Source organism: Xenopus laevis, chromosome 9_10L (genome assembly GCF_017654675.1).
Source record: "Xenopus laevis strain J_2021 chromosome 9_10L, Xenopus_laevis_v10.1, whole genome shotgun sequence".
Classification (NCBI taxonomy): Eukaryota; Metazoa; Chordata; class Amphibia; order Anura; family Pipidae; genus Xenopus; species Xenopus laevis.
Window position 1 is genome coordinate 88,266,983 of NC_054387.1, and position 21,194 is coordinate 88,288,176.

The following is a 21,194-nucleotide window of genomic DNA, read 5'->3' on the forward strand; positions in this document are numbered from 1 at the left end:
TGGATTTTAAACTTTATTTTAATAGAAAACCAAGGGATAAAACGAATTGTTAATTTTTCAAAGGCCTTAAATTACATTATTACAGTAGAAAATACAGGAGGTAGAGGGTAAAAAAAATGGACAGCTTTCTGCTAAAACAAAAAAAAACAAAAAAAAAAAAACTGCAGCTGACAGTAGTGATCAGGAAGGAAGGGGGAAAAAAAGTGATGAAAGCCCTTATATCATGCTTGATACAGGAGGTAGGATGTAAGAATCAGGACACGTAATAATGGCATAATGGGACATGACTTTATCTACAGCTCCTGTGTTTGTTTACTGACAACAACGATACAATTCAATCACCCTCTTCAGTCTCTGATTCCGATTCTGAGAAGGAAAAAAAAATAAAAAAAATAAGTTTTTGTGAGAAGTCTAAATCACAGATGCCAACCAACGTGTAAGTCTTTAGTTTAAAGGAAATGTCTACGGCAATTTTAAGCAATTCTAAACATAAGAATCTCCATATTTGCTACATACTGTATTTTACAGTGGTTTTGCCCCACAAAATGCTTGGGTTTTAAAGGGAATTGAAATAGAAACTAAATTTGGGTGGCACAGTATTTTGATCTGTCGCCAGGGGGGAACAAATCCCCCTTGTGTGCCATATACCAGAGATGGAGGCTCTACAGTTTCTCAGACAGTGGGATTTGCATGAAGCAGCAGGGGGTTTCTCACTGAATCTACCACCTCTGGTAGTGAGAAACAAGCACCTCTGCAGCTTCCATGCAAATCTGTCTGAAGTCTTAGAAACGGCACATCCCTTTGAAGGAGGGCAGCGAGAAAGTAAGTGGAATTCCTGGAGATATAGCAATACAGAAGACGTTTCCTAACAAATATGTATAAATAATTGCAGAATTTTTATCTCAAGTACATCAGACAGATTTTAGAGGGGATAGTCAGGTAATTGTGTAACTGCAGTTCCCGGGGTTCCCGACTCAGTAGTTCCCATTTCTTCTTGGGTAGAAATTCACAATAACAAAGTCTGTATGAATCCGCGCTAGGAACTCTGCTCCGGCAGCAGACTCCTACTCCTCTCGGTGCTACCGCTGCTCAACTGACACACTACACTTCTATTCCTTTTATGCTGCATTCTTGTTTCTTCCTGCACTGACTCACACAGACTTTGATATTGTAGATTTGAGAGGGGAGCCTGCAATTAAGATTTTCTTTAGCTCTCTCTCCTTTAAATACATTTTACAGGGGAGGCACAAAGGAATACAGCTGAAAACTATATCTATGCTTTTAATTTAAAGCATAGAAATCAGTGCTAGAGACTTGCCCAAGGCAGAGTTATCTTTGGGAACCAAATAAATAACCTGAATACTCTTACAGGCTTTTAGATAAGCTACACATGTAAAATATGACCTCAAACAGCTATTTGGCAAACAGTTTTTCCTTTTTCCCCCCCAGTCTCTTCCGAAAAGCGATTGCCCCGTGTTGGTTGGAGGGGTCGGCACCTGTCCCAATTTTTTAATGGAAATAAAGGTAGCAAACACTAATGGCTAAGATCCCCTGCATGTTTATTTAGTCATTTGATGTCATGTTTCGGGGGCATGTCTGACGAAAGGGCACTTTAACACAGAGGAAATTCTGTCTACTGAAGTTCTGGGATGCAACTAAAATTGCAGTGAGCTCAGAGAATATCTCTAGAGTTCTGAGTTTTATGTCTAATGTGTAATTCTGCAGCAGGTCAGTTTACAGAATACTTTTTTTAAAAGACAATTTGGTTGAAATCCTTTCCTTAGCCTAGAATTGCTGTTGGTAAATATTGCCTTTGGATAACGGGACTGTGTGTGATTTTACAGTTACGGGTCACTTGCCTGGTAACAGACAATCCAATTCAGCAAACATTTACTGGCAAGAAAAACCGTTATACCAAGTAAATAGCACACTGGACGTTAGGTCTGGCAGAACTCAAACAAAAAGTTGACATGTCATTTTACCTTCTTCTGCATTTTTAAGCCATTCAACAAATTTTTTCATTTGCTCCAGGAACACACTTTTGCCTTTTGCAACATGTGCATCTTTGTACCACTTCAGAATGGGCTCTTCACTCAGAACTTCAGCTGAAAGAAATGATAAAGCATTGAGACACTGGATACAAAGAATGTGCTTATTCCAAAACTAGGCAACTTTTACCTGTTCTACTTACTAAGATTAAATGGCGTCACACAAACATGGGACAGTTAATGGTTAAACTTTACTGATCACCTCATGCAGGTCTAAGCTAAATGGGACCATGTCCGCTTTTCTGCAGAAAGTTGGTGATGCTCAACTTTTCCTTTTTTTTTTTTTTTTTATCACCCATAAGCACCGTTGCCATTCATTAGCTAACGGATTTGCTAGGTTGGGGAAACCAACCAGCTCTAACACTGGTTGATTCAAATGTATCCTGTGCCACATACACTACTCATTAAGCAGCCAACATATTTCACAGGGCTTTTACACATCAATGTTCACATCAGCCCCTGAACAACAGGAGTCTTAATTTCCCATTAGCACAGTCAAGCTAGCCTATCAATGTGTGTTTTTTTAAGTTTATTTGAAAACATAATTGACCAACTATCTTGTTCAGGGTGTTTAAATGTATACCAAATAAAAAGACCCATGGGTAGAATCAACTGTTGCAATGATGGGAGGGCTGCTTAGGGAAACCATATTTTGGCAACTAAAAACCCAAAATAAACACGGCTCATAAAAAAAGAATTAAAAGCATACAGACAAGGTTTACATTAACACTGAAGCCAAAAGACTGGGAAACTCACCTTTATAAAAGAGCACTACTATTTTCTGGAAGGATTTCATGAAGTGAATGTTGTCATAACAATACTCCTGAATTTTCAGCAGCAAAGTCAGTTCTGACTGACCTTGTGTAGTAAAGGCAGCAAGCAGAGGGCTGTATTGCTTATTTTAAAAAAAATTAAAAAAACAGTTTTATTTTTTAATGTTATGAAAAAAGTTATTTAAGAATGCATTAAAATGTGCCATTTTGGGAAAAACATTCATAGCATAAGAGAAAACTGAATATATTATAGTACTGTATATTATATATTATATGCAGCTTATATGGTCGGAGAGGCCCTCTCAGTCGCTTTGGAATCTAGTGGGATGATTTACCTTATCCTCAATTTGGCAGCAATAGGAAATACTGGGTAAGTTTTGGCAAATGGTCAGAGGATTGGCAAGTTCAGCAACATTCTAACTAAACCACCAACAGTGGCAGAGGTTCATTATAATGGCAGGTGGTCTTGACAGGTGAGCAATAAAGTCATTAAAGCTGGTCAATACAATAAACGTTTAAACACATCAATTAGCACTCTGCATTATTTGAAGACACAAAAAGGGAGGGAAACCCACAATGAATTACGGAAGTGCTTTTTTTTTTTTTTAGAAAGAAAAAAGTTACCCAACCCTTAGAACTTTGTATCACAGTGCCAGCATCATACCTGCATTTCCCAGTTATCCCTAGCCATACGCCGTAGAGTAAATCGACACTAGGGACGGGGATGGCAGCTGGGGGGGCGCTGGTACATTTTTCTCTGGAAGTGTTCGCCCAGGGGGAAAAATCTGATGTTATCTACACATCTGTAGCCTGCTTAAATCTTGCACTCTCAATTGGATTATCAGAAACAATCCAACAGTGTATACATACACAATATAGAAATGTCTGTATCAAAGTAGCAAATACGCCTATGGCATAGCTACTGGACGTACAAGTTACCCCAATTGCTAAATACTACTTTGTACAGGTATGGGATCTTTTATACAAAATGCTCGGGACCTGGGGTTTTCCAGATAATGGATCTTTTCGTAATTTAGATCTCCATACCTTAAGCCTACTAGAAAATCATGTACATATTAAATAAACCCAAGAGGTTGATTTTGCCTCCAATAAGAATTAATTACATCTTAGTTTGGATCAAGTACAAGCTACAGTTTTATTATTACAGAGAAAAAGGTAATTCATTTTTAAAAATGTGGATTATTTAGAAAAAATGGAGTCTATGGGAGATGGCCATTCCATAATTTGGAGTTAACGGATCCCAAACATGTACTCTGCATTCAATCAGTGGGTAAGTTTATGCACTAAAATTTTTTTACCCACTGTGGATTAGGTATGTGTACCTTCAAGTGTTTGATGGCTTGCTCTGTAACAAGCTCCTCCTTTTTGTTCCATTCCACGCAGCTCATAATACTGGACCATAGAATACCAATAACAGTTTGCTCAGAAATATTGTTTTTCTTCATTTCATCCTTCACGTACACACTTATCTGATTGAATAAACCATATTTGAAAGGTTAATGTTGCATAAAGAATACATACTGCACTTAAGACATAGGCCTTCAAACTTATCAAGGACCCAGATACAAAGGCAACTCCAATGTAACATATTGGCACAGCACATCACCCTAGAGATTCCTGTAGTCTAAAGCCACGGCCAAAGTAATTCATGCTGCGGGCCATTTAATATGGATTTTAGCAAAACCAGAATGTCATACAAAAAGGACTTTGGATATCCTGGCCGTATTGAAGGCAATAAGAATCTTTTGGAGACCCACATCTGGCCTGCTAGCTTCCAGTTGGGCAGCCCTGGCTTAAGCTAAGAAGCAGTTATTTTATAATCAGTTTAAACTGAGGGGGCCATGCAAACTAGTCAGCTTCACCAATCTTTTTATTTACAGAAACAAAGCAAGAGCATTACAAAGTTGACTATTACATGGGGTGTTCCTGGAACATTATGAGCATCACTTTACACTGGCTACATCCATTCAAAATTAAAAACTATGAATCAATTCCAAGCCCAGGAAAAAAAAAAAAACATATCTGGCAAGTTCAAGATCTCAGAATAATTTGTAAAGCACACTCCGTTTACAAAAAAGCTAAAACCCCCACCTCCTTATGAGCTTCTCCACGTGAAATCATTTCCTGAAGCTCTTTATGGATCTCTTTGCGAGCGCCAATTGTTTGCTGGTTCCGAACATATTCTGCCAATTCTTTTAGTCCTGCATCAGTATAGTATTTAGTGAAATGTTCCACAGTTTGCTTGTTGGCAGGAAAAAGTTCCTAGAAAGGAATATACCACCATTAGCAACAGAAGATAGATGAGAGATTGCTCCACAACATTACTGCAGGAAAAAATACTGCAGGAGTGAAAGTTTTCAACCCAGGACTTTTGTTGCATTGAAAGGTTTATACTTTTGCAAATTAATGAGAAAAGCATTGCTAGTGAGCACATATTTCAGTTACTATTTGAACTACTTCTAAAAAGAGAGGCTCACTTTAGTTTATAAGAGGCTGTGCCTAACTGCATGCCACACAATTGAAGATATGAACGTCATTATCTGTAATTCTATTGGCAGCTGATGAAAAGTTCTTTGTAAGACAATTGGCTGCCCAAAAGCAGCATTTAGGTAAATGTAGCTTGACTGTGAATATTCTTGCACAGATGCAAGTGGGGAGAGAATCAGAGATGTGGACATTTTAACGGAAAAGGAAAGTGCCAAGGCGGTTTATTGCCAATATTTTAGCCACAATAGTGCAAGCGATAACACTTTATTCTGTAGAATGCTTTACTATACCTGAGTAAACAGCTCTAGAAGAGCTCTTTGTTTAGGATAGCAGCTGCCATATTTGCTTGGTTTAACATCACTTCCTGCCTGAGTCTCTCTCTGCTCACTCAAAGCTCTGGGCTCAGATTACAGCAGGGAGGGGAAAGTGAGGTGGAAAGAAGCAAACTTAGCATGCTCCAGCCCTGCCCTGGAGGTTTATGCTGAAAACAGGAAGTCTGATACAGAACCCCATGTGTACACAATAAACAAAAAGAAATGCTGTTTCTTTTAACAGAGTACTCATTACTCAGCAGTACTTTGAGGCTTTAATGGTGTATTTATATAGACCTTTCTCATAAGGCTTACTTAATTTTAACCTTTCCTTCCTCTTTAAGCCTTTAATTTTAGTAATTAAGATGCAAATGGGCGAGGTCTGGATGATGACTGTTTACAGTGGTGTAACTATAGAGGAAGCAGACCCCGCAGTCGCAGGGGGGCTCGGTCTGCTTCCTCTATAGCCAACAAAAACTCCCCCCCCCCAGCCGTGCTCTAACGTGCGGCGGGAAAGCAGAGCGTGTCAGCACAGGGCGGAGTCTGGGTGGGGAGAGGGCAGAGGTGGGAAAAAGGATGGAAATTGGAAAGAGCTGGGCCCTCTGAAGATTTTTTGGCAGCGGGCCCGTTGCACTCTAGTTAGGCCACTAACTGTTTGGTATGCAGAATGAGTTATGGATAAATACAGGCCTAGTTATTTCCTTTCTGCATCTCTGGATTAAAGTTTCATTCTGCTCCTAGGGCTGTAATAAGCACATAAATTCCCCAATTGTGGCGGACAGTATAGAAAGTAAAAAAAAAAAAAAAATGTTTCCTTACCATTAACCGGTTATCCATGTTCACTTTTCGGAGACTGCCAGCAACAGCATTGATATCTTTTTCATTGATCCATGATTTAAACAGTTTTACTGCAAATGCTGCAGAAACACCTGCAAAATGTGTTTTTATTATAAGGATGATATACGCAGGACTATTCACCTTTAAATATTTCCAGACACATGCAAAAGAATAATAAAATCAAGGCATGCATGCCCATTAATAAAGTGGTTACCTTCTTTGACCAAATTTTCATTGTAGAGACTGTTAAGTATTGATGCAGAAAGATTCCCATTGGCCAAAAGAATACCAGTGAGCATAGCCAGCTTATTCCTCTCAGATTCTGAAAAACCTTTCAGAAACAGCAACAGCTGAAAAGCAAGCATGGTTTTAAGATTAGGACATCCCTGTCATAATAGCGCAACTGTAAAATGTAAAAGATCAGCCCAATTACTTGAAATAATTACCTTTTTGACCTCTTCTTCAAAGCCTTTCTCCAGGTACTTGTAGCGTCTGATTAACTTGTTAAAAACCTATTCATAAAATTGAGCATTTTAGTTTAAATAAGAAATCAGATATGGCTCATTAGTGACACACTGCTTATCTACATACGGACAACTATAAATAAGAAGTGGCATACTGCTGGCATATGGGCAAAGTTTTCTAAAACTAGCACCTATGTTTGAGTCATGCTCTAGAAACCTACAAAGCCAAATAGTGAGAGAGTTTGTACACACACATTAATGGGGTTATTTATCAAAGGTAGAGTTTGTGAGGTTTTATTTTACCTTGAATAAACTCATAACTCAAATTTTTGCATATTTATGAGAAAACCTGAATATAAAAAAACTCTATTGAATGCAATTGGGGGGGAAAAAAACCAAATACCTTGAATTTATCGTGTTATAGGCTACAAAAACCATTTTTCGAGTGCAACCCACCGTAAAAAAACCGAAAATCATGAAGTCAAAATACATCTTCAAATGTTTAAAGGGACCTCTGCCATTGACTTCTACATGACCTCGAAAGGCTTTAGCAGGAGTGTTTTTGGATTCAGGCTTTTGGCAGCTTGGGGGCATAATAAATCATGAAAAATCCAAGTTTTTTTTTTCTCAAAATTTTTTTTTATGTTTTTAGTAAAACTACCCTTAATTTTTTTTTTTTTTGGTGAAAACACAACTCAATCTTTAATAAATAACCCCCTACATACTGACTAGTTTATAAAGTATGAACACAATCACCTGAGCAAACGCCTGCATGGTTTCAAGATCTTCTTGTGCTGAAAACACACAGACATCAGTACGAATCACCTCATCGGCCAGAGTTCCGCCTGGTGCTACAAAAGAAAACAGTTTTTACTATTAACTTCTCAAGAGGAGGTACGTATGGTGAACAATGTGACTATTTATCAGGGTTCCATCTCTTCCATGGGTGGTGATTGGTAAAGCTATCACAATGATGATCATCAGTCCCCTCCCTGCAAAGTGGGTATTTAAAGAGTAAGTAAAGTATAAAATAGAATAAGGCTAGAAATGCTTTATTTTGTATACTAAACATAAACTTACTGTACCACAAGCCTAATCAAACAAATGATTTATGCTTTCAAAGTGGGCCACCATCTTGTAACTTTGTTAAACATATTTGCAAGACCAAGACTGTGCACATGCTCAGTGTGGTCTGAGCTGCTTAGGGATAGTCATAAATTATCAAAACAGCACAAGTCAAATATATGCCAGAAGCCAATACAGCAAGACTGATTTATAATCAGAATATGCAGACTGCACTGGGTCCTGTGTGGTCATGTAATATAATGTGGATTTTATAGTTTTTATATTGTTTAATAGAAACTTTCTCCAACTCTACAGAACCAGTACAGCAAAATAATCCTCCAAACAGAATTCCAGTTTATCTGTTTAAATCTGGCTCCATGATTTTTGTCCCTGCAGCTGGAAACAGCCAAAAATAAATTCCAATACAAATCTCTACACAGTCGCCGAATGCTCTACAATGGACCAAACAAAGCAGCTTGAGTTCTGCATGGCTGGAAAGTAAAGGTGGCCATACACTGGCCGACCACCCGTTAGGCTCCGATCGTTGGGCCCTAGGGCCCACGATCAGATCGATATTGTCCACCTCAAGGTGGGCATATTGGAGGGAGATGCGCTCGTTTGGCGACATCGCCAAACGAGCGGATCTCTCCATGTATGGCCACCTTAAGGCGGGGTATGATTGTTTCCCTGCCAGGCAGTTAGGGACCATCTGACAATTCCTATCCACAGCAGTAAATGAAGGGAGAATCTCACTGCATACAGTCAGGTTTCTTATAAAAACGGTACCCATTTTTTATTTGAAGCACATTGGAGATAGGTTTCTTTTTCATTAAAGAAAGTAAAAATGAGATTTTATTTTTTTTGCCTTTACATGCCATTTAAATCATGCGATTTATGTGGAAATTCTAGATGCTGCCTGTGAAATTTTAATTGTAATCAGCAGCCAAACAGCACCCATGTGTTGTATGACTATAGTTCACCAAGGGATAGTAGTTGAAAAGCACTAAATATTATTCACCAAAAGCAAGTTTAAAGGTCAGGTGACCACAACAACGTATGATTTGAAGTCCAGTAAGCACAAATCATGAGATTTTTAACTCTACCGCTCAGTTCCCATGGAACGAATGGGCTATGCTAACAGAATCAAAAGGTTACCAGATCACCAGTGACAACTGTTGCATTTAATTTTAAAGAAATCCGCTAATAAATGCACACACTATACTTAAAGCACATATACTTGCAGGGATAGAAATGTGTAAATAAAAATCACTAGAACTAGAAATAGGAAGAAAGCAAATTAGAAACTTGATCTTTTTGCCAAGCCTCTGTCCTAATTGATACCTAAATGTGCACAGAACCTACATTAAAGGGATCCTGTCATTGGAAAACATGTTTTTTTCAAAACACATCAGTTAATAGTGCTTCTCCCAGCAGAATGCTGCACTGAAATCCATTTCTCAAAAGAGCAAACAGATTTTTTTATATTCAATTTTGAAATCTGACAAGGGGCTAGACATATTGTCAATTTCCCAGCTGCCCCTGGTCATGTGACTTGTGCCTGCACTTTAGGAGAGAAATGCTTTCTGGCAGGCTGCTGTTTTTCCTTCTCAATGTAACTGAATGTGTCTCAGTGAGACATGGGTTTTTACTATTGAGTGCTGTTCTTAGATCTACCAGGCAGCTGTTATCTTGTGTTAGGGAGCTGCTATCTGGTTACCTTCCCATTGTTCTTTTGTTTGGCTGCTGGGGGGAAAAGGGAGCGGGGTGGTATCACTCCAACTTGCAGTACAGCAGTAAAGAGTGATTGAAGTTTATCAGAGCACAAGTCACATGACCAGGGGCAGCTGGGAAATTGACAAAATGTTTAGCCCCATGTCAGATTTCAAAATTGAATATAAAAAAATCTGTTTGCTCTTTGAGAAATGGATTTCAGTGCAGAATTCTGCTGGAGTAGCACTATTAATGGATTCATTTTGAAAAAAAATTTTTTTCCCATGATAGTATCGATTTAAGATGGTGACTGTACTAAAACATGAAATGTTCACATACCCAGCATTCCGCCAGCCACCAGAATGTCAAAGAGAGTTTCTGCATAGCGCCGATAGTCTAGCTTTGCCCCTGAAGCATCAAGAAACTTCGCTACTGCTTCCAAATCGTTACCAGTTTCATTTAAGCCTTGAATGATGCAGTCTTGGAATTGAGTAGGATCAAACCTCTCCTTTTCATCTACAGTAAGGAAAAATAAAAAATTACGCACAGTCAGATATTTACAAGTACCGATCTTGAAATAGCTGACCCCTTTTTGCTCAGTTACAGACCCACCAAGAAGCCCTCTTCTGTGGCCTACACAGCTGTGAGTATTAAATAAATTTTGTATACATGCACATAACATAATTCACACTGCCAGATTCAAGTAAGAATGTAATACATTGCCATTAAAACAAAGTAATAATGCTTCAAGCAACAGCCAGAGAACCTAGGAGCTTTTATATAACACTTAAATGCACTTCCGCTTTATGTAAGGTTTTTTTATCTAACCTTATGAGTGTGTCCTATGTGATAATCCTGAAATCTTGCCCATTACCATTGCGGTTTTAAATGATTAAAAGTTAAAAAGGGCATTCAGCGCTCTTAAAACCACTGTGAGGGAGAAATCCACAAATTTCGTTATTACTGTAAAAAAGGATTTTTATATATGGTCTAATTTTAAGATTTGCCCTTGTACCCACAGGAGAGATTTGTCTGCAAATTGAATAAATTATAATACACAAACTAAAATATCCCATAAAATGATATCGGTATAAAAGGTGTCGTGATAGCCATTTTAATCAGTACTTAAAGGAGTTGTTCTCCTTTAAGTACTGAATTTTTAGTACTCCGCTTTTAGTATGATGTAGAGAGTGATATTCTAAGACAATTTGCATTTCGTTTGCATTTTTTTTTTTTATTTGTGGTTTTTGAGTTTAGCTTTTAATTCAGCAACTCTCCAGTTTGCAATTTTAACAGCCTGTTATTGGGGCCCAAATTACCCTAGCAACCATGCATTGATTTGAATAAGAGACTGAAATATGAATAGGAGAGAATAGGAGTAGAATGTTGAGTAATAAAAAAGTAGCAATAATTTAACATTTTTAGCTGTACAGAGCATTTGTTTTTAGATGGGGTCAGTGACCCCCCCATTTGACAGCTGGAAAGGGAAGACGGCAAATAATTCACAAACGATAAATAATGGAGACCAATTGAAAAGTTGCTAAGAATTGGCCTTCCTCACCTATTGTAGTGTACTGTTCTCTATGTTTAACGCTGTATGTAATTCATGTGATTTCTTTGTTTAAACACATTTATTTTACAGCGCTGTGCAATATGTTGGTGCTCTAAAAATACATATTATTATTAGTATTATCATAAGGTGACTCACACCTTTAATGGGGTAATTTGTCACAAGTCACAAAAAATGAAGAAAAAAAAAGTATACCACCTTTTGTAAAATATTAAGAAGATAAGAACACACTTGGCCTGTGGCCTCTGTGCCTTTATTCGATGGAAATCCTCTGAGACTATCCTTATGTTTTACAATAGGGGGTTAAAGTGTGCTCTGCAAAAATGCCAATATATTAGCATACATACAGCTAAGAAATTAATTTTGGGACCTCTCACACTCAAGAGTCAAACACTGACATTTTGCGATTTATGAAAAAACAGTAAAGCTGGCCATAGTCGCAAAGATCCGATCATACGAATCATCGTACTTCCTCATCTAAAGTAGAAAAGAACAGATCAGCAGATGTTCTGCCCCTGACAGCAATCGTCTGAAAATTATGTCCGACCAAAGCTAGTGACAGTCTCCCACTGAAAATCATACGATCGGCAATACATGCAGAGATATTATCGGCAGCCGACAAAAATCTTTTAACCTGTTCGATCGACCAACGACCGATTTCCACTGGATGAAAAATGTCGGGACTCTCCACACACGGTCCGAAAATCGTACGAATCCTCAGTTCAAACAGATCTTTGCATCTATGGCTAGCTTTATTGCACGTAAACATGGATTTAATTTAAAAAAAAACAAAAACACATCACTTGCCTCTTTTTCGGGTTTTAAAACGCTGGCCAGATAGCGTTGGCTTTTGTTGCTTTTGATTATTCATAAAAAAGATGCCCTGTGTGGGAAAGAAATGTATAATTATACAAATGTGAATGTATGTAGATCTGTACATGCAATGCAGGACCTGCATGCTAAAATAGTGGAACAGAAAGGGCTAGGCCCTGCCAAGATAATAAGAAAAGCAATGGGGGGTTCTTGCTGAGAGGAGATAAGATTAGCAGGCCTGACAGAGGGAGCTGGGAGTATAAACAAATTAGGTAAAAAAGTATAAACAAATTAAATACTATAAATCGAGAACATTAGAAGCAAGAGGTCAGGAACTAAATAATAACAGCTCCTGACTACTTATAAGAAGCTCTGAGTGATCCCGAAATTAAATTTAATACCAAACGGCAGTTCCATTTCCCTTTGTTAGAAGCCATTAAATGGATGTGTGTTCAGTCATGTTAAGGCACAGCAACACAATACAGAACTGATGGACCCTTGGGAAACAACCTGACCATCCCTCAGGCAATAATAAATGACAAGGCCATTGCATTAAAAACATTAGTTAAAAAAATGGTCTTAATCCCTAAATCAAGGGGCCCTAAAATAACTGTGCTGTGGGGCCCAGTAACTCCTACTCACAACCTCCATTATCAGGCCCCTATAACAGGGCAGCTAATTGTCTCCTATATATTATTCCTTAAATTAAACCCAAGTCATGCTGAAACACTGGGAGGCTATAAGAAGGGAACAAAGTATGTTTGCACTAAAATGAAGGCACAAATGCCTGGGATAGCATCCTGTTTCAACATGACTTGGGTTTAATTTCAGGAGTCCAATGGTGGCTATAAACCTTCCAATTAAAGTACTAGCATTAAGGTAAAAAGCAGAAGCCCTCGCATGTTCAGATGAGGAGATATTAGGATTTGTGTTTGAATAATGGAGGAGGCGCAAATTGAATATTGGAGCAAAAGAAGGAAAGCCATGACGCAGCGGCCTATAACGAGCGGCTACCTATCTTTGTATGAAACACAGGCCAGACGCAGCACGCCCGCCACCTCCGCCACAGTTGAATTAGTCTCCGCTTACCGAATATAGATCAGGCAGGAAACGGGCCGAACACTGGGGGCGGAGGATAACGGGGAATCACACACAGACCACGTCCAAGATATCTGTACAGTACGACAACCAGGAGAGAAAGGCCGGAACGTGTCACGGCTGCGGGAAGAAGGCAGGGCCTATTGTAATGAGGTGTATATTGTATGCGCATGCGCCAATGGGCGTATTTCTCCTGGAATTTCCAATTCGATAGTACGGGTGAAATTTGCATTACTCATGACAGATTTAAAAGCCGATGTGATACGAGCTGCAGTTACTAGAAGTAACACGGTGGTCTCTACGGTATGTATCCGCCTCGCCGCCACCTTCCCCCCGGCTCACGCCTTGGACTTTGCTGTGTGTTTATGTGTAGCACTGAGCTTTTATACAAACTAATCTGCTCGTTATAACACCGAGCGGACCCTGCTCGCTGTTATAACGCTCAGTCTGCTCGTATCTTCTGAGGTTTCCATTCCAGTTAGTCAGTTTGCTGCTCTTCCCCTGGTAACACTAGTCTAGATCGCTTTGTGCGTGTGACGTTTTCCAGACGATACTTCCTTATTGCTGAAGGTTCAGATTCCCTTTATCCCAGAGGTCTGTGCCAGTGATAACCAGTCACTTTACTTCAGCTGTGGCATGAGTATAATAAAGGCATGAGTGGCATGAGCATGCTCCGGATTCATTTTAAGTCTTTTTATGTCCATTATCGCGGGGAAGAGGGTGTAACTGGGCGTGGTCAGTAGCTATGGTTTCATTTGTCCTGTGTTTGATAAATATTGGGTGTTTATGCTTACCTCCCAACTGTCCCTTTTTCAGAGGGACAGTCCCTCTTTTGACAGCTCAACCCGCAGTCCCTCATTTGTACTGGAAAGTCCCTCTTTTCTCTGCACTGAACAGCCAGAAAAAGAAACAAAGTTTCTCACTTAATTGGCTTTTAGCAGAGAGCACAGAATAGCTAACAGGTGCAAATAAGATACTTTGTAACAATTTTGAGACACAAAAAAACTGTTTAGATAAGGAGAAATATTTTCAAACTTTCATAACCTGCCAAATTTTGTAAAATGAACATGGTAATTAGGGGGTGTGGCCACAGAAAGGGGCGTGCTCAAAAAATCGCTGTTCTACGTGCAAAAAAATTTTTTGTCCCTCTTTTTACTTCCAAAATGTTGGGAGGTATGGTTTATGACAAAGTCTGTAGGCTGGCGATGTTTACTGAGGACCGAGGTCCTGGGGCCTGTCCTTTGCAAAAGGGAGACTAACTGGAACTTAAAGGGATCCTTCTCCTTTAAATGAACTTTTAGTATGATGTAGTACAGGCCCGGATTTGTGGAGAGGCCACCTAGGCCCGGGCCTAGGGTGGCAGGATTTTCGGGGGCGGCATGCTGTCCAACCACACCCACATTGGTTCAGAAACAATGGGGATGCACAGGCAAAACGATAATTTCTGTTAATTTCCTGTGCACCAATCCCCATTGCTCTGGTCCCAATGATGAAAATTTGAGCAAATAAAAAAAGAGGGGACAGGGCCGACCAACGACATCAGGCCTAGGGGCGCCCAATATGTAAATCCGGCCCTGCTGATGTAGAGAGTGATAGTTTGCTATTTCAGCAATCTGGTTGCTAGGGTCCAACATACCTTAGCAACCATGCATTGCTTTGAATAAGAGACTGGAATAAGAATAGGAAAGGCCTGAATAGAGAGATGAGTACCAAAAAGTAGCAATAAAAATAAATTTGTAGTCTTAGGGTCAGGGCACACAGGCAGATTCAGGGAGATTAGTCGCCCAGTGACAAATCTCCTTCTTCGGGGTGACGAATCTTCCGAACTCCCTCCCTGCCGGCTAAAATGTAAATCACCGGCGGGATGGCACTCGGAGCCATTCATTTTCCGAAGTTGCCTGACGAGGAAACTTCTGGCGATAATGAATCTTTCCAAGTGCCATCCCGCTGGCGATTTACATTTTATCCGGCAAACCTGCCTGTGTGCCCTGACCCTAACGGAGCATTTGTTTTTAGATGGGGTCAGTGACCTCCTTTTGAAAGCTGGAAAGAGTCAGAAGAAACAGGCAAATAATTCAAATACTATAAACAATAAATAACGACGACTGATTGGAAAGTTACTTAGAATTGTTCATTCTATAACATATAAAAAGTTAGCTTAAAGGTGAACCACCCCTTTAATGATAGATACCTTAAATTGTAAGTTCTACTGGGGCAGGGATTTATGTAAATGATGTATCATTTCTGTAAAGTTATATGGAATATGTCTGTGCTATATGGATGGTAATGGATCATTATTTCTGTTAGCATATAAGCTTTTTCTGACAGCTTCACAGGTTGTAGGTAGTGATGAGCAGAAATATTTCACAGGGTTTCGCAGTGAAATTGACACCCATAGACACCAGTGGGTCAAAAAAATTGTCGCGCAATAAAAAAAAATTTTCACACCACCTTGCTTGACAACATGTTGTCGCCCATAGACTTCAATATGTTTTGGCAAATTTTCGGCAAAGCAAAATGGGTCCCCTTCGCCCATCACTAGTGGTAAGCACTCTAGACACCTGCTCTTTTGTGGCCACTGTTTGGCATGAATCCTGGAGGGATCTGTCCCAGTCCTCAAACTGTATTTTGAATACTAATTTCTATGTGCTAACCCTTAATTGATGCTATAAGTAAAGGTAGCTTTGCACTGCAGTCTTCTTGCTCCAATCTACTGGAGGTCAGGCCTCCAACAAAGAAGCTATGTTTAAAACAGTGGTTCCACACTATGGGTCTTCCACCATTAGGCTTATGTCACACGTAGCTGATTCTCCTCAGGTGAAGTTATTGGGAACCAGTCAAACTCTCTGTGTACAGTATTTTGTGGGCCTCCACTTGGCAAAGTAGGGTGAGATCTAGGGAAATTGGCTATTTGCTTTCATAGATAGTTTTAGAAACCTAGATCGAACTTTTTTTAGGGTGAGATTTGGATCGAATTGCTTGGGTCTGATTTACCCTAGCAACCAGGCAGTGGTTTGAATGAGAGAATGGAATATGAATAGGAGAGGGAATGAAAGAAAATATAAATAATAATAAAATGTAAAGCTATGATTTTATTGCTACATTTAACATAGAGTAGTGTTTTGCCTGCTGGGGTCAGAGAACATTTGAAACTTGTAAGAAGCAGAATGCAAATAATCAACTAACAAACAAAGACCAATTGAAAATGCAAAAAATAGCACTTTATGTAACATATGCAGAGGTAACTTAAAGAGATACTGTCATGGGAAAAAATGCTTTTCTCAAAACGCATCAGTTAATAGTGCTGCTCCATCCGGTTCTCAAAAGAGCAAACAGAACTATCGCAAAAATGAAAATTGAATATAAGCTTCCTCATACTGAAATAAGAAACTTTCTATTACTATCAATTAAATATTCTGCATCGTTTCTGAAATAATAAAGTTTATATTCACTATCCTCTCTCAGCATCTGTTTCTCTTCATTCTTCTTCTTCTTCAGTCTTCTTGCAGCAGTTGGGTGTCAGATGAATGATCCAATATATCTTAAAGGGGGGGCTCCCTTTCCTAGCAGATGTATTAAAGCTCACTCAAATAACTGAGTCCAGTACAAACAAATTCTAACAAAATAACTGCCTTTAGCACAAATCCTGCATGTAGAGAGACAGGATTTTCTGGTGATTTTATACAGTGAACTCTTAATACATCTTCTAGGCAAAAGGAGCCCCCCATAAGATATATTTGATCATTTATCTGACACCCAACTCCTGAATAAAGAGAGAATGAGGAGAATTTCAGAAACGGTACAGCATTTTTAATTGATTGTATTTAGAAAGTTTCTTATTTCAATATGCTGAAGCTAATATTACATTTTCATTTCCGCGATAGTTCCCCTTTAATTTTGAAATCTGACACGGGGTTAGACATATTGTCAGTTTCCCAGCTGTCCTCGGTCATGTGACTTGTGCTCTGATAAACTTCAGTCACTCTTTACTGCTGTACTGCATATTGGAGTGATCCCCCCCCCCCAACAGCCTAACAACAGAGAATGGAAGGTAACCAGATAGCAGCTCTCTAACACAGGATAACAGCTGCCTGGTAGATCTATTTGTCCAGCTGCATATATGTAAGTCTGTCACAATACATTACTCGTTAATAATTTGAATAGCAAATGAATGATTTATAGGGATGCTGTGCTGACTCATAGTGGTAGTCCTATTTTGAGGTTAGTCATTAGGAACAAGTGACAACCATTTCATATTACTTCCTTGTTAATAGCACCCACCAGCTTTTCTAAAAAATACCAACACATCTGCAATGTGAATGTTTTCTGTTCTTTAGTACAGGTACAGGACCTGTTATCCAGAATACTCTGGACCTAGTGTTTTCCAGATAATGGATCTTTCTGTTATTTGGATTTTTGTACCTTAAAGGGGTTGTTCACCTTCAATGTACAAATCTTATGAAACCACTAACAATGTTCTCAATGTGTTAGAAACCCCATTTTCCATAACAAAAAGTAAAAATGCCATTGTAAAAGCTAATTTTTATACCTATTAACTCAGTCCTTCTCCTGTCTCTCTGACCAGTTTTCTGAAGTGATGGGAGTGGCCTATTTTGAACCTGACACACTTCCTATATGATGACATCATTATGCCCAGGCTTTGCCCTTACTTGTTTCCTATTGGATGTTGATACTGCCCTCCTCCTAGTAATTTATTGGGTGCTTGTGAACTGTAACCAGTCACATAATTTGAATGGTCATTGGTTGATTACTCAATTGTAATGGCAGAGGTTAACAGACGCAGCATATAAACAAACCTGCCTTGTAACAAACTCACACAGCCATGCAGACAAATACTGCAGAAAAGGAAGGAGCAACATTGTTCTCCCAATTCTGGCACTCTCCTTCTGCCTAGACTATAACTGAATGGAGTGACAAAGGGGTGCAACCTTTTCTGGGAATAAATACTGGCTTTTCTATATTTTTATCTTTTAATACCTTTGGCATTAAGCATAATGTCAGTTATTTACAAAATTGCAACAAAAACCAGCACTGACTTGCTTAGAAACGTATGTAACTTACACATCTAGCAGGGACAGTAGGGCTGCCACCTCACCCTTTTAAAACCAAACACATATGAAATCCACAGCCTGCATGGCTAATTATCAACTCATTTAGATGCTGCAGACTGAACTGATTTCTGTGCAACCATGTATCATGCATCTAAATGAATTGCTAATTAGCCATGCAGGCTGTGGATTTCAGATGTGTTTGGTTTTAAAAGGGTGAGACGGCAACCCTAAGTGATTTTGTGCGCTCTCCTGGGGGGGGGGGCAGTAATTTACCTAGGAAAACGATACCTTTTTTAAGTGTTTAAGTGTTCCACTTCTGGAACAAGATTTAGAGCTCTAAATACCAAAAAATTTAAAAGTTATATTTTTTTTATGATTATAGGGATCTATACCAGAAAAATATTTTACTTTATGCACAAAAATTCAACTCATTTGGAAAGCCTCAAGCTCATACAAATAGTCAGCTGCTGAATAATGATTTTTTATGAGGTAAATACACAAAATAATACATGCCCCCCCCCCAAATAATATATTTCTGGAAAGTACAAGTGTCATCTCCCATAGTATCCATTTTAAAAATGATTCCTTTTTTCTCTGTAATAATAAAATAGTCGCTTGTACTTGAGCCCAACTAAGATATAATTAATCTTTATTGGAAGCAAAACCAGCCTATTGGGTTTATTTAATGTTTACATGATTTTCTAGTAGACTTAAGGTATGAAGATCCAAGTTATGGAAAGATCCATTATCCGTAAAACTCCAGGTCCCAAGCACCTCGATCCCCCCCATCTGCACAGTTGAAGTCTCTGCAGTACACAGCCCACACTGCCCCTCCCTCTCACAAACTTGTAACAGTTTCTCTTCAGTACCTGAATGCTGCTCAAATTCCCCAGCACAGGAAGCAGTGGCAGATTGACAGCAGACATAGCCAATAGGAGTTAAGTTAGCTGCCAGTACAATGTGTGATGTCATATAAGGAAGAGGAAGTGAACACTGTAGTGTTTTTGGGGGTCAGTGACCCCCTCCCAGCACAGGGTCTGTGTGGAACTGAAGGATTAGTACAGGGACACTTCTGAGGTGAATATCTCTTGAACTGTACTTTTTCTGTTAACTATTTCTATGGAAAAGTTTGTTCTATTCATGTGAACTGTTAGATTTGTCATTTTGTTACAAAGGTGAACAACCCCTTTAAGTCTGCTAGAAAATCATGTAAACATTAAATAAACCCAATAGGCTGATCTTGCATCCAATAAGGATTAATTATATATTTGTTTGGATCAAGTACAAGCTACTGTTTTATTATTACAAAGAAAAAGGAAATCATTTGTAAAAAAAAAAAAAAAAAAAAATGGATAATTTGTATAAAATGCAATCTATGGTAGACAGCCTTTCCGTAATTCGGAGCTTTCTGGATAACTGGTTTCCTGATAACGTATCTGATACCTGTAATAGTTTTTGGAAAGTGCGTCTGTAAGTTTTTTCCATGCAGTGGGTCATAGTTACATATGAATTGGGTGTGCTATGTCTGTCATTCTTCGCTGGAGGCAGAGCAAACCTTCCATGTTCACTATAATAGTGTACAACCTGCAGCTCGGTCAGCTCTCCACTCCCAGGTACTTAAAGTGTTGGTGGTAAGTACTACTGGGCTGGTATTTTTCTACTAAAATTGTATTGTGGCTATTCTTTCTTGGAAATACTGACATGTTCAGTCAATTTTCAGTGTTACTGCATAATTCACATTGTCACTAACGATGTGTGGAGTTTTAAGTACACGGTCTGTCCTTCTAGAGTGCATAAAGAAGGCACTTATAATACTGTTCTACCAAATTTGACTGCATTGTGAAAAAGTCTCATACAAGAATGTAGGATGATGATTTGTAACATGTTTCCCAATATACAGTGTTTATTATGTCTTTTATTATTTATAAGTAGCCTAATTAGGTGGAGGTAATAATATAAACATTGTTGAAACTGTTGAAGTTTTGTAAAATCCTGATTACCCTCCGTAGTCTAGTAACAAAAATGTAATGTACTGATTTAAAATTCACTGGGAAATCCCACAGGTCGTATGACAGCACGTGGGTGTTTAATATTTCCCCAGCTATTTCTCTTACATTAAAAAGCCTTTTTAAGAAGTGGAAATTATTTGTGCTGTACTTTCCAGCTCATAAATGACTTTTACCATTTGTGTAACATATTGTTCAGACACATTTACTCTGGCTGGACATGACTCTTTGTTTGCCTGTATAAGATGCCGTTTGGATACTGGACAAAGTAAGAACTTTTTAATACTTGAAGCTTCTATTAGATTTGTTTTTATTCCATTAGTTAAACTGTCCACTGGGAGTAACCCCAACAACGACACTTTCAGCTGTGTAATGATCTGACAGGTACATTGCAATCAAGGTAATTAACATTTCCAATAGATTCAAATTGCAAAAAACATTACAATTGAAAAGAACGTTTGTTCTACTTCTAGAAATATGAATGTCCCCTTTAATAAAAATGTAAGACTTTTTTTTCAGTTAATGGTATGCTGTAATCATAACAATGCGTGAAAATATGTAAAACTGTTTAATATGCCTTTTGAAAAAAGCTTTACCTATGAAAATGTCGCCTTTTGTGCTTGTATAAAGGAATCCTTTCCTGGTACTCGTGACTATTCTATTTTTCTTTCTGGCAACAAAACCCTGCCTTTGTTTGATTTCAGTTACATGATATTTTTTCAGAATGAGAATATATATGCCACAAAAACAGGAACAATTACCTTTTATCCAAAAAAACTTTTTTATGCTGCTCTTTGGAAAGTACCTGGTCTATATTTAAACATAATAAATAGGGCTGGTGTTAAAATCTAATCTGTCTGTTATAATTAGGAATCATCATTTTTTTTTTTTTTTTTTTTTAATTTCCTCTTTATAATAT

General features: G+C 38.5%; 2 protein-coding genes across 5 annotated transcripts in view; one reads left to right on the forward strand and one right to left on the reverse strand.

Annotated features, from left to right (window-relative positions):
• Positions 1-13,272, reverse strand: bzw1.L (basic leucine zipper and W2 domains 1 L homeolog). Its single transcript, NM_001086822.1, has 12 exons — positions 13,189-13,272; positions 12,094-12,169; positions 10,056-10,232; positions 7,698-7,792; positions 6,924-6,989; positions 6,692-6,827; positions 6,460-6,569; positions 4,934-5,104; positions 4,165-4,311; positions 2,805-2,943; positions 1,983-2,105; positions 1-366 (listed from the first exon to the last, which is right to left on the reverse strand). Exons 2-12 carry the CDS (start codon positions 12,155-12,157, stop codon positions 335-337), a joined length of 1,260 nt encoding a protein of 419 aa, NP_001080291.1. The 5' UTR covers positions 12,158-12,169; positions 13,189-13,272; the 3' UTR covers positions 1-334.
• Positions 13,273-13,367: 95 nt separating this feature from the next.
• Positions 13,368-21,194, forward strand: part of cflar.L (CASP8 and FADD like apoptosis regulator L homeolog) — a 26,954-nt gene continuing 19,127 nt past the window's right edge. The window contains exon 1 of one of the 4 annotated variants that reach the window (XM_018236122.2): positions 13,368-13,500. In XM_018236122.2, the coding sequence (XP_018091611.1) occupies positions 13,435-13,500 (66 nt within the window). In that variant the 5' untranslated portion in view covers positions 13,368-13,434. Of the gene's footprint in view, positions 13,501-19,280; positions 19,347-19,663; positions 19,901-20,400; positions 20,544-21,194 lie in introns of those variants that run through there. The other 3 variants (XM_041577241.1, XM_041577240.1, XM_041577242.1) reach the window with 3 other exon arrangements.

Coding starts and splice junctions, on each gene's coding strand:
- bzw1.L (NM_001086822.1), bottom strand. CDS start 12,157: ATGAATAATCAAAAGCAACAAAAGCCAACGCTATCTGGCCAGCGTTTT. Junction 10,233..12,093: donor TTTTAAAACCCGAAAAAGAG/GCAAGTGATGTG, acceptor TCCTTACTGTAG/ATGAAAAGGAGAGGTTTGAT. Junction 2,106..2,804: donor AGTAGTGCTCTTTTATAAAG/GTGAGTTTCCCA, acceptor CATTTCTTTCAG/CTGAAGTTCTGAGTGAAGAG.